Source organism: Triticum dicoccoides, chromosome 5A (assembly GCF_002162155.2).
Source record: "Triticum dicoccoides isolate Atlit2015 ecotype Zavitan chromosome 5A, WEW_v2.0, whole genome shotgun sequence".
NCBI lineage: Eukaryota > Viridiplantae > Streptophyta > Magnoliopsida > Poales > Poaceae > Triticum > Triticum dicoccoides.
Genome location: NC_041388.1, coordinates 565,921,382 through 565,934,586, shown reverse-complemented (window position 1 = coordinate 565,934,586; position 13,205 = coordinate 565,921,382). Strand labels below are relative to the sequence as shown.

The following is a 13,205-nucleotide window of genomic DNA, read 5'->3' as shown; positions in this document are numbered from 1 at the left end:
ACCATGTTGTACACATGCACGCTGTGGCGAAGCTACTTTCTCCTTTTCAAATTATTCGTGACGAGTAATTTGAAACGGAGGAAGTACGCGAGAACAAAACTACACCGTAGCTGCCCCAGCACCGCAGCCAAAAGCAAAACACTGGAATATACGATGGCAGAAGCGTAGCGCTCAGCCTTGCACGTCCACCTAGTTAGCTACGGCGCCTCTTCCACTACATGCACGTACGAAGAAACTCGAGTGGCATGGACGGAACCAGAGCTAGCTGCCCGGGGCGGAACCCTCGGGAACAAGCAGCTCCTCTTCCTCCCCTGCATGGATCCTTTGCCCAGCCCGCCAGCTGACAGCAAGAAGAAAGAAGTAATAGGTAGGGATGACAGGATTTAAACCTGTGACATTTTGTATCCAAAACAAACGCGCTACCAAGCTGCGCTACATCCCTTTTCCAAATTAAATTGTTGTACAATGCCATTGTACACAATTCCTGTCTTCTTTTCCGCTGCTAATGTTGTAGCAAGTTTAGCTGATGCGTTAATAGTCCCCCCCTAGTATATATAGTAGTTGATGCGGGTCAATATATCACGCCGTCCGGCCGTATATCTTATAACTACATAGGAATTAACTCGGCAACGACAGTCCCAATGAAAAACGTCACCACTTACGTTTTTTTCAGACAAACTTACGTTACAACTAAAAAAAAAAAAACCAAACTTGCGTTTGCTAACGGGCGCCTGCAGCGCGCCACACCTGCCGCGATTTTGGGCTGGCCCAGTTCGTTCCCTTCCCTTCTCTTTTTCTGTAAAACCTGGAAAAAAAACATGTCTTTGGAAGGATTCGAACCTCCAGGTTGCACCACACGGTAGCAACAAAGCAACCACTCGGGACAACGCACCACACGCGACCAAGGGATCATATTTCACCTTCTATTCTTTCCCCAGAACGGACCCTTTTTTTCTTATCTTTTTTTGTCTGTTTCTTTTTTGTTTCCTTTTTCTTTTGCAAATGCGTGAAATTTTCTCGATTTTTGAAAACAAAATCGATGAACTCTTTTTTTAGGTTGTGAACCTTTTTTGAAATTTGATGAACTTTTTCAGATTTTATTAACTTTTTTTTGAAAATCAATTAACTTTTTTTTCAAATTTGATGAACGTTTTAAAAATTGATGAACCTTTCTCAAATTCGATGAATGTTTTTCAGATTTGATTTTTTTCCTTTTAAAAATCCATGAACATTTTTCAAATTGGATGAACTTTTGTTGCAAAATCGATGAATTTTTTTTGAAAATCAATGAACTTTTTTCAGGTTTGTGAACTTCTTTCAAAATGAAGAACTTTTTTGAAAATCACGATCTTGTTTCCAAATAATTCAAAAAAATTAAGTGGTACCATAGATGAATTGTTCTGTTTAATAAAATAGCACTGCAGCCTTGTTATTAGGCCCCTGCCTCTGTCTCAAGTCACAAACAGCAAGTAGCTCGTCTGGCTGGTGGCACCTATCCGTTAACTCGAATCATGAGGAGAGCATTATAATTCTCGTTTAATTTTGTGAGCTTTTTGTGATCACTGGTTTGCACGTTTCATGGGTCGGCCGAGTGCGGGGCGCAGCAGGCGCCAGGAGTGCGAACGGGCGCCTGCAATACCGTATAGGTGCTCCCTATTATAGCAGGCCAAAACCCAGCAGAAGTAGCCACCATCGAAAGACGAGATTTTATCTTATAATAACTTCCTTCTTCTCAAAAATAAATCTTATAATAACTTCCTAAGTTTGACCAATATTACCAACATTCACAATAGCTTGTATCCCTACAAACATTGTTTAAATAAAGCTATATGGTGTTCTAAAAAAAGGAGATATTACCAACATTCGCAATACACAATAAATATTATGTATTTGGATCATCATGGAATACATTTTCACTGTATTTATTTGTTATTGTATAAGTTCATACATTGTAGTATAAATTCTATCAAACTTCACAAAATTTGACTATCTGTTTCAAAATATAGTGCTTCCAGTTGTCGGTATGTGTAGCTCTCGCGTCCGCGCTCGCGGCGGGTGAGCGCCCGCGGCGGCGCCGTCCCGATCTGCCAGCTCCCTCCTCCCCTGCGCCCACCGATTCCAGATCCGAGCCCCCCTCAGCCTCCTCTCTCCCTTCCCTGCAGAAGCTTTGGCGCCATGGCGCTCCTCCAGTGCACCCGGCCTGTGTCTGCGGCGGCACCGATGACGGCTGTCGCCACCTCCGTGCCAGGTGCCGGCTCCACGCCCCCAGCGCCGCCGCCTCTCACTGCCGCTGCGCTCGCCGCGGCAGCCCTTGCCTCCCGCAAGGCCGCCCCAACCGCTGGTGGCCGTTTCTCCCAAGCTGGCGACCTCCCTGCCCTGCAGCAATCCTCGTCTGATGCTCGGCCCGATTTGGTTCAGGAGCAAGCTGTGCTGGGCCGGCTCGTCCTAGTTGGTGGCGTTTCCATGGAGGTGCCGCCAGGCAAGTCCGCTGCTCCGGCTCTGTCGACCGCTTCTGTCTCGGCATCGCGTGGTCTTGACTGCAATGGTATGAGCTCCGATGTGGATGTAGATGTGGAGATGGCGCTGCAGACGCCGCTGGCCTCGGCTAGTGCAGACCAGCTGACCCGCCGGCCGCATTCTGTGTTGTGGGCTTCCGCTGCTGATGAAGATGACGACATGGATGACAGTGAGGATCTGGCCCCCAGGACTCCGCCGGCTGCTGCCAAGGCCATCGACTCCCTCTCCGCCAAGGTGTGCACGGGGCACGGGCCGGACACAAGAGGGAGTTGGCAGGAGGTGCTGCCGTGGCGAGGTCCGCGGCATCCGTCATCACCGGCCCTGTCATTGGCTGCTCGCCCCATCCCTGCTTGGCTGTATGGCAGATGCTGCAGATGCCTTGCTCCTGGGCACCGTGCGGCTGCTTGCAGAGATCCACTTCGGTGTTCCCGATGTTTACAGAATGGTCACCTTGCGCGCGAGTGCCGCAATCCTTGGCGTCCTCTCGGCTCGCTGGCATGCCTTGTCATGCCGCGCCTCGGCATCGAGCATCGTCAAGCTCCAGCTTCCTATGAAGGTTCGATGAAGTTCGTGCTTCCCTCTGAGATGCTTCGTCGTCGGTCCTGGGCGTCTGTCGTCTCTGGTACTGCTGGCTCAGCTACCCCGTCTGATGTGGAGCTACAGTCCACTCTGGCAGATCAGTCCAAGATGTTGCAAGGCTTGATGGCACGTGTTGAGAGTTTTCTGGAGCGGGCGGAGGCTACTCTGACCAAGCTCTCCCTCGTGCCGGCTTTGTTGCCGACTACTCCGACGCCGCGACCTCCTGTTGTTTCTGGTGTTGGTTCCGTGGGAGACAAGGGGACGGAGCTCTTCGGTTGTTTCTCCCCTCGTGCTGGGGCCAGTTCTTCGCCGGTGTTTGTCTTGCCCCTTGTGTCGGCTACTGTTGAGGATGAGGCCATCGTCGAGGTCGTCACCCCTGTGCTGCAGGTCATGCCCGAGCTTCAACAACTATGTGTGAGACCAGCTTCGCCTCCGTCTGTGGAGCATATGGAGGTCGACGCGCCAGCGACCTCGTGTGAGGGACATGATTCTCGTTTTGTTGGAAATATGCCCTAGAGGCAATAATAAAAGCATTATTATTATATTTCCTTGTTCATGATAATTGTCTTTATTCATGCTATAATTGTGTTATCCGGAAATCGTAATACATGTGTGAATAACAGACACCAACATGTCCCTAGTGAGCCTCTAGTTGACTAGCTCGTTGATCAACAGATAGTCATGGTTTCCTGACTATGGACACTGGATGTCATTGATAACGAGATCACATCATTGGGAGAATGATGTGATGGACAAGACCCAATCCTAAACATAGCACAAGATCGTATAGTTCGTTTGCTAGAGTTTTTCCAATGTCAAAGTATCTTTTCCTTAGACCATGAGATCGTGTAACTCCCGGATACCGTAGGAGTGCTTTGGGTATGCCAAACGTCACAACGTAACTGGGTGACTATAAAGGTAGACTACGGGTATCTCCGAAAGTGTCTGTTGGGTGACATGGATCAAGACTGGGATTTGTCACTCCGTATGACGGAGAGGTATCACTGGGCCCACTCGGTAATGCATCATCATAATGAGCTCAGAGTGACCAAGTGTCTGGTCACGGGATCATGCATTACGGTACGAGTAAAGTGACTTGCCGGTAACGAGATTGAACGAGGTATTGGGATACGGACGATCGAATCTCGGGCAAGTAACATATCGATAGACAAAGGGAATAGCGTACGGGATTGATTAAATCCTCGACATCGTGGTTCATCTGATGAAATCATCGTGGAGCATGTGGGAGCCAAGGGTATCCAGATCCCTCTGTTGGTTATTGACCGGAGAGTCGTCTCGGTCATGTCTGCTTGTCTCCCGAACCCGTAGGGTCTACACACTTAAGGTTCGGTGACGCTAGGGTTATGAAGATATGTATATGCAGAAACCCGAATGTTGTTCGGAGTCCCGAATGAGATCCCGGACGTCACGAGGAGTTACGGAATGGTCCGGAGGTAAAGAATTATATATAGGAAGTGCTATTTCGGGCATCGGGACAAGTTTCGGGGTTATCGGTATTGTACCGGGACCACCGGAAGGGTCCCGGGGGCCCACCGGGTGGGGCCACCTGTCCCGGGGGGCCACATGGGCTGAAATAGGAGGGAACCCAGCCCATAGTGGACTGGGGCGCCACCCCCTATAGGCCCATGCGCCTAGGGTTCCACCAAGGAGGAGTCCTTGTGGTGGAAGGCACCCCTAGGTGCCTTGGGGGGGAGGGAAACCTCCCCTAGGCCGCCGCCCCCCCTAGTAGATCTCATCTACTAGGGCCGGCCACCCCCTTGGCACCCCTATATATAGTGGGGGAGAGGAGGGACTTCATACACCAGCCCCTGGCGCCTCCACCTCCCCCCGTTACGTCTCTCCCTCGTAGTCTCGGCGAAGCCCTGCTGCTGTGACGCCCTGCATCCACCACCACGCCGTCGTGCTGCTGGATCTTCATCAACCTCTCCTTCCCCCTTGCTGGATCAAGAAGGAGGAGATGTCTCCCGTCCCGTACGTGTGTTGAACGCGGAGGTGCCGTCCGTTCGGCGCTGGTCATCGGTGATTTGGATCACGTCGAGTACGACTACATCATCACCGTTCTTTTGAACGCTTCCGTGCGCAATCTACAAAGGTATGTAGATGCATCTAATCACTCGTTGCTAGATGAACTCCTAGATGATCTTGGTGAAACGAGTAGGAAATTTTTTTTGTTTTCTGCAACGTTCCCCAACACGTTTGTCATGTGAGCAACTGGAGGCGCCTGAGTCCACTGTGTCGGTGGCACCTGAGTCCATTGTGTCAGTGGTACCCGTGGCTGATGATGGTGAGGCGGTCAGTATGTTGGCGCCTGATCCTTCATCGCCCAGCCAGCCGCTCGCCTCTGTGGATCGTGGAGGTTCCGACATTGAGGTTACCGGCTCGCATGTGGCTGTGAGGCACGAGGCGTCTGTGCGCGACAAGGTTGATGAGATTCTCTTCGAGATTGAGATTCACAGTTTGCTCAAACGTTTGGAGAGGGCTAGCCCTGGATCTGGCAAGACGATTGTGGAGGAGGCTCTGAGGAGCAATGCAAAGAAGAGTAGCGCTACAGGAAAGGTGTCCGCAGCAGCTTGATGGTTCAGTGGATTTTGGTGATGAGCATGGTATTTAGCGAGGTACTCTCGTTGGGGTCTTCTTTGCGATGTAAGAGTGTGAGGGTTGATGGACCTTGCGTGTTGGTTTTGGTTGTCGGTTGATCGTGTGGTTATGGGGTTGCATGCTCTGTGAGTAGTCCACATGTGGTGAGTCTGTATCGGTTTTCATCCGGTTTTCCTTTAATTAACCGGGTAATTCTCTTCTACTTAATTAATCGATGAGGCAAATCCGTTTCGGAAAAAAATTTGACTTAGGACAAACCTAATATGCGAAGCCAAAAGAAACAGAAAAAGTACAAAACAGAGCATTTCTCCCCTGTCACCCTATGTGCTTTTGTTATAGGCTCGTCGCAATGGGAAGTATTATGCATATGATACTACCTCCACAATGCATAGTATCATATCTTGGTATCATAGTGATCTTATTTATTGTTATGCAAGACACATACTAGTACATCATTTAATAAGATACGTAATACTCCCTCCGTTTTTATCGATTCCTTATAACTCTTATGTATCAGAATATGAATTTTTTTTGTTGTTTCTTTGTAAACAATCTTCTTGCTTACCATTAGCATCTTCTGGAACTTTTCTGGAACGAATCCACTTTTCTAGGAAGATGGAACATTTTGGGATAATGTACCCTGGTTTTTCTCGGAAAACCCTATGGTTCTTTATGGATCCTCTTATGCATTATGTTCGATATCAAGGAAAGGCAATTCTTGCATCAAAAGGCACTTTTTTTGAAGAAGAAGAAATGGAAATGCTACCTTATCAATTTATGGCAATATTATTTCTGTTTTTGGACTCAGCCGCGAAGAATCCATATAAACCAATTAGCAAACTCTTGCTTCGATTTTATGGGGTACCTTTCAAGTGTACCAAAAAGTTCTTTGTTAGTAAGGAATCAAATGCTGGAGAATTCATTTCTAATAGATACTCGAATGAAAAAATTCGATTTTATTTAGTTCGCGTATTAGCTTTGGTCAAAGTCATGCTTTATAAACTTTGACCAATTTTATAAACAAAAATATTAACATATACAATAACAAATCAACATCATTAGATTTATTATTGAATGTACTTTCACATCGTATAAATTTGTTATGGTAAATGTTTATATTATTTTCTATGAACTTGATCAAACTTTACAAAATTTGACTTCAGTCAACTCTAATATGCTGAGTAAATAAAAACGGAAGAAGTACTAGACTATGATACTCAATCCTCTCTTTTCTCATTTAATTGTGCATCACATTAACAAAAATGCCTTGTTGGCATGCATGATACTACAGCCCTGTTTGGAATCCCTCCATGGAGCTGACTCGGTGGAGTTGTAGAGCTCGGTTTTACCCGCTCAGAAAATTAGCTACAGACTCGTCCGCTCCGGGAACGCGGTCCAGGGAGCGGAGAGGAGCCGAACACGGCCTACATACGATACTCCCATTGTGACCATAAGTGTTCCAAAGATTGTAAGGTGGGCATTATGTCGTGCTAAGCTACGTGAGAAAAAAAGTAGAATCTCTACTGCAAAAATCAGCATTGGTTGTGCGTTCTTGAGCCCCGAGTGTGAACCACAGAACGTAGCAGCTTTCTTATGACAGAGCAAGCCAAACCTGCAGAGTTTCACGAAATTCCTACGAAAACCCATATGAAATGGCTTGCTGATTCAGTAGTCCAAACGGATCACAAGTTCACAACTTCTGCCCCCCTGTGCCGGCAGGCCACTACGAGAAAGTTGCCAATGCCTGGCGATCTACATAGTTATTACCATCTGGTTACCCCGATGGAGAAAACTGTTAACATCTGTTCAGAGCTCCAATTCCACCGTGTCTATAATCATCTCTATGTATATCGCTATAAGGTCTCCAATGCAAGAATTTGGATCTCTTGTGCACGCAAAAAAATTCCTCCAATGGCATTTTTTTCCATAATCAATCTACAGTCTGAAAGTGACACTTCAACTGTTTCCAAGACACAGCACACCGGAACATCGTAAGCTCCATAAAGGCCTAAATAACATTCTTTCAACAAGCATAATTGTATTATAGCCTACTCAAAGTAATGCCACATGGGTGAAGTTAATGTGCTTAATCTAGTGGCAATGATCATGTCTGGAGGACCCAGCGTCGTTGATCAAACGTATCGTACACCACCAAAACCTGTAAAATGAGAACAGAGAAATTATTAAGAGTATAGTCAAAAACTCCCAGCCACGATAAAAGGCAGGCGAAGCAGATGGAACGGTATAGAGGTGATGGACATTTGAAAGCATCAAAGGGGCAGACCAGTCAAACATTTACTGGATTATTACTGTACTTTTGGAAGCTGACTGACAGTCAGGTACACAATTATCAATGGCTTCATCAGTGTGCAGAGCAGAGTCCACATCAGACCATAAGTTGTATACCAGGGACTAGGCTAATATTAGCCACTGTACAGGATATAGATATATTACAGGCAAATACACTAGAAATTTGTAGCTGCTTCTACTAAAAGAATAAGGGCAAAGAATTAAGTACTATGTAGCTGAAAGAGTCTGAGGACTGAGGCTGGAAGGAGAAACAACTCTGTAACCAACAAATTTACCTTCCGATCTGGCAAAGTAAACAAGATCTATTCCACCTTTGCAACTTTTCTTTGCTCGATTTGGCCAGTCAATTCACATTGCATCTCAGTCCAACTGGTTGGGACCAGCGTACCACCTAGAGCAAAACAAGGGTAGCAGCATTAGCTCAGTTCTGCCTGATCATACAATATGAGAGAGAGGAACAACTCTAACGACGTTCTACACTCATGACCCATTGCATGATGCATTCTTGCATCCGAGATTTAATGACAAGTAATTTGGTATGGAACTGGAAGTAACAGAAATCTCACCGGCTATACTTTGGGCAGAAACAACTCCAAGTTCATTCTTGGCAGTCGAAAGGTAGTATGCCCTTGCATCCCCAAGAGAGAGCTTCAGCATGATGTAAGGTTTGCAATCTCGTCAAAAGTACCGAGTATTCTAGCAAGACTAGAAGTTCATCGCTAAAATAATCAAATGAAAAATGCAGGGAATGAAGTGACTAGACACAATATTCTCCCCTCAAGGATACAACCAGAGCTCTAACAATGTCGCCAGGTCGATATGACTGGTACATATCCACCTTGTCAATCTCAGTTGCACGAACATCTTGTTGCCTACAAACATAAAAGCATGGCATGAGGAACTTTGCAATACACTGTCTATTATCTACAAGAAAAATGATGAACAAAAGCAATTCACTCTCAACACTTTGGCAATCAACTCATAGCAAAACCATAAAATAAATCTACAAAGATCAGTACCAAATGGCAGCATAACAGCATCAGATATTACTGACCAAGGGCCAATACCTTATCATGCCAGTGAACTTCTCCTTGACAGCCTTTGAGTCGACACACATTATATCTGCAGAAGCCATCCTAGCCATAACCTTCGTCACCTGAAAAAGAAACAACCATCAGCAGTTAGCACTGCAGCAATTAAAAAGAAGTTGGAATGCAAATCTCTTTCAGCTAAACCACCTACAGTAAGAGACGGTTGACCAGTGCCACTACCGACAGCAGAATATCCACACATGCTAAAAAATGATTCTAAGATAGCTATGAATAAGAGATAGTATCCGCTAAAAATCAGATATAGATGTAAGATCTTTTCCCTCATTTATTTGCTTAGAATCAGAGGGCAAGCGCAGGTTCCCTTTTCATGAAACACCAAACTCCCCTTACTCATTATGTAAAGTCATCTCCAGAGGTCAATAAGGAGATGATACAAAGAAATCTTCATACATGTACCAGATATTGTTTGGGAACAAGCAGCCATATATGAACTTGTTTACTGCTAAGCTCAACACACGAACAATAGGCTGGTTGTTCACAAACATCACCCGAATTTCAAGTCAGTGAGGCTATACAGGTTAACAAGGTCAACCTTCAACAGGGAAAAGTAGCTTCTACGTGGCCGACAGTCTATTCGCACAGGCAATGCCGGTGCATTCTAGTATTCTAACAGTTCACACAATTTTAAGTAAAAGTGCCACCAACATATGCCGGATATATCCACATGAAGCATGATTACAGACAACAGCAGTACCCAGCCCCTAATTCTTTTTTTTTTGCGGGGTCAAAGAAATTTCATTGCTCAAATTAGAGGGAGATCCTCCATACAAAGTTGTGGTACATTAGCAGGACCAGACTTTATCCAAATTGCCGTACGAGCTTCAACACGCCCAAAAGAAGCTAACCTATGACTTACGACATTTTGGTTCCTACTAATATGAGCAATAGAGTTATCCCTTTCACCAAGAAGTTTCCTAACCTCATTCACCAACATCACGTGCTTGGATCTGTCCATGGACTGTGCTTGAATAGAGTCCACAGCAACTTGGCAATCCATTTCAACATCGATCGGTAGTGTAGACCATTGCATCGCAAAGTTTAGTCCTTCCAGACATGCTGCTAGCTCGGCTTGCAAAGGACTCGCGCAGTGCAGAAGGTATCTGCACGCCGAGAAGATAATACCACCAGTACTATCACGGAGGACCATCCCGGCACCAGCCTCGCCCGTGTCTTGAATATATGATCCGTCTACATTGAGCTTTACACGGCCATGGGCTGGGGTAGACCACCTAGCAGGAGTTACGAGAGCAGCCATCCCATCTGAGATCAGTAACGGCCGGCCCATAGCATCGACTGCCGTCTTGCCTTTCACCACATCACCAGCTGGGGGATACTTGATACTAAACAGTGACTTCATATAGCTTTGTAGGAAACGACAAGATGCTTCCACATGAGCTGGTGATTTTGCATGGACTATTTCATTACGCACATGCCATGTGCGCCAGAGGATCATCAGTACTTGCATGCGCTCATCGTCTCCTAGATCATATAGCAGATTGAACAGCCACTCAACACCAGTCGGACGGACCCTTGATATGTCCGGCAGTCTCCAGTGCTCCGCCATAGCATTCCATAGAGCAACCGCCCGAGGGCATCTGCAGAAGACGTGGAGATACGGCAGATTCGTTCGCACCGTCACGCGGATTACGGCAGGGAGACCCATTATCACCATTCCTATTTTTATTGGTCGCTGATGGTCTAGATGCTATACTGAAACAGAAGGTGCTACTTGGACGGATCAGTCCACTGCACGTGTGTCCCCGTGCTCCTGGTATATCCCACTTACTTTTTGCTGACGATACCCTCTTGTTCTTCCATGCCACAGCAATGGAGGCCAGGGAGATCCGGGATGCACTTGCGGTGTATGAGCGTACCACAGGCCAGTTTATTAATCCTATGAAGTGCTCGATCCTTTTTGGCAGTAGATGTCGCCCTGAAGCCCAGGCTGCTGTTATGCACGTGTTGCAGGTGCAAAATCCAGAATTTGAAGAGAGATATCTAGGGTTACCAACCCCTACAGGACGCATGTCAAAAGGGAGGTTTCAAAGTCTCCAAGAACAGCTCACCAAGAGGATTCTCTTATGGGGTGACGTGGCTTCACAGGGAGGGAAAGAGGTACTTATAAAAGCAGTGGCGCAGTCTCTTCCTACTTATTTGATGAGTGTATTCCGTCTTCCCCGGAGCGTCTGTGACAATCTCACCCGCATGGTCCGGAACTTTTGGTGGGGAGCGAAAGAGGGGAAGAGGAAAACACACTGGAGGGCGTGGGACACGATGATTAAGCCAAAGAATCAAGGCGGCATGGGGTTCCGAGATTTCAGACTTTTCAACCAAGCCTTGCTCGCACGGCAAGCTTGGCGTTTAATCTCTAACCCTAACAGCTTATGCGCGCAGGTTTTGAAGGCCCGCTATTATCCAGATGGACGCTTGGAGGACACGGTCTTTTCCAGCAACGCGTCTCCAACTTGGCAGGCCGTTGTCCACGGCCTTGACCTTCTCAAGAAGGGGCTTATATGGCGCATTGGCGATGGCTCCTCTGTTCGCATATGGCGGGATCAGTGGATTCCCCACCCACTGGCACGAGGACCGATCACCACCCAAGGTCGCTGCCGTCTCCGGCGTGTCAGCGATCTCCTAGACGGGTATGGGAACTGGAATGCCACCCTACTCCACCGATACTTCCTGCATATTGATGTCCAAGAGATCATGAAGATCAGAGCGTCACCACGGCTTGGTGGAGATGTAATCGCTTGGGCGGCCGAGCGGACCGGAGTATTTTCAGTTCGGAGTGCGTACCACCTCGCCCTCAACGAACGACTTCTGCCTACTTCAGTTGCATCGAGCAGGGCACCGGACGGGCGACGCTCCATTTGGGCACTAATATGGAAGTGCCCTGTTCCACCTAAGGTGCGTATATTTGCATGGAAGCTCGCGTCAAATTCTCTAGCCACCTGGGCTAACAAGCACACACGGTCCTTGGAAACCTCCGACATATGCCCACTATGTGCAATGGAGCGAGAGGACACGTACCCAGCCCCTAATTCAACCACGGCATCCGACGGGTACACAAATACATCCAAGCAACGCTAACAACATTCCATGGAACAAAACGCGGCATCGGCACATCAAGCTTCTCCAATCGACGGTGTCCTTTCAAGAGATCTTACACGGGCAATGACGACGCTCCCCGGCTGCGGCACGGCTCCGTGCGCCTTGTGCCCGACCACCTCCACCGTGGACCTCTGCAGCCAAACCAAATCGAGCCAAGCAATCAATCAGAAGGAAGAAGCGCGAGGAGCGAAGGGACGGACAGCTCCAGAAACCCTAGGTAAAGCCCACCTGGTCGGAGGAGCCGGGGGCGGGGGCCACGAAGCGGCGGCGGCCGGTGACCGACGCGCGCACGGAGCGGCCGTCGGCGTAGGCGCCGCGCCCGGCCTCGAGGGACGAGGAGGGCCCGAGGAGCTCCCCCGGGGTGACCACCACCTCGGCGCCGCCGTCGTGCTCCATTGCCGTGGCCGCCATTGGTTGGGGGTTTGGGTTTGGGGGAATGCGAGGAGAGGGTTTCGCTCTGCCTGTTTCGGGTGACTTTTGTGGGCTGAACACTCCCCGTTGATTTGAGGCCGCACGGCCCAAGGAGTTGCTCCAAAATGGGCCCAACTTCAGCTAAAGAAACGGCCCAAGCTTTTGGAGGTTGTGATTTGATTTATTCCTACTATTTCTTTTTCAACGATGGGTGAATTTTATTGACTCAAAATGAAGCATCAAGCTGATACAAACATAATGAGTACACACCCGGCCTTTGTATAGTTAGGATGCATACAACAAACACCAACGCACACACACAAAGGTAAATTCTCTAGCAAATAACAAAGTCATGCAAGATCAAAGTTATGCCCCAGCGAGGGAAAAAGACCCCGAAGTGATCAAAACCATAATCGACAAGCTATAGCAACAACCATATCCATATTGGGAAACATAGTTGAAAGAAAAATTCATCCTATGATCAAAACCGGAAACACTATGAAGATGCATTTGCGGTTTAGATCGGATCGTTACCAACTCCGAGTT

At 47.6% G+C, this 13,205-nt stretch overlaps 1 protein-coding gene and 1 non-coding gene across 2 annotated transcripts; both read right to left on the bottom strand.

The window, feature by feature from the left end:
* Window positions 1-368: 368 nt before the first annotated feature.
* TRNAP-UGG lies at window positions 369-442 on the bottom strand. The gene has a single exon. It is a non-coding gene; the product is annotated as a tRNA-Pro (tRNA).
* Window positions 443-7,618: 7,176 nt separating this feature from the next.
* Window positions 7,619-12,690, bottom strand: LOC119302862 (exosome complex component CSL4-like). The gene is made up of 7 exons (XM_037579904.1): window positions 12,477-12,690; window positions 12,305-12,379; window positions 9,093-9,181; window positions 8,813-8,897; window positions 8,592-8,673; window positions 8,301-8,416; window positions 7,619-7,873 (listed from the first exon to the last, which is right to left on the bottom strand). Exons 1-6 carry the CDS (start codon window positions 12,657-12,659, stop codon window positions 8,328-8,330), a joined length of 603 nt encoding a protein of 200 aa, XP_037435801.1. The 5' UTR covers window positions 12,660-12,690; the 3' UTR covers window positions 7,619-7,873; window positions 8,301-8,327.
* Window positions 12,691-13,205: the final 515 nt, after the last annotated feature.

Coding starts and splice junctions, on each gene's coding strand:
- LOC119302862 (XM_037579904.1), bottom strand. CDS start 12,659: ATGGCGGCCACGGCAATGGAGCACGACGGCGGCGCCGAGGTGGTGGTC. Junction 9,182..12,304: donor GGAGCGTCGTCATTGCCCGT/GTAAGATCTCTT, acceptor TTTCTTTTTCAG/GTGACGAAGGTTATGGCTAG. Junction 8,674..8,812: donor ACATTGTTAGAGCTCTGGTT/GTATCCTTGAGG, acceptor ATCATGCTGAAG/CTCTCTCTTGGGGATGCAAG.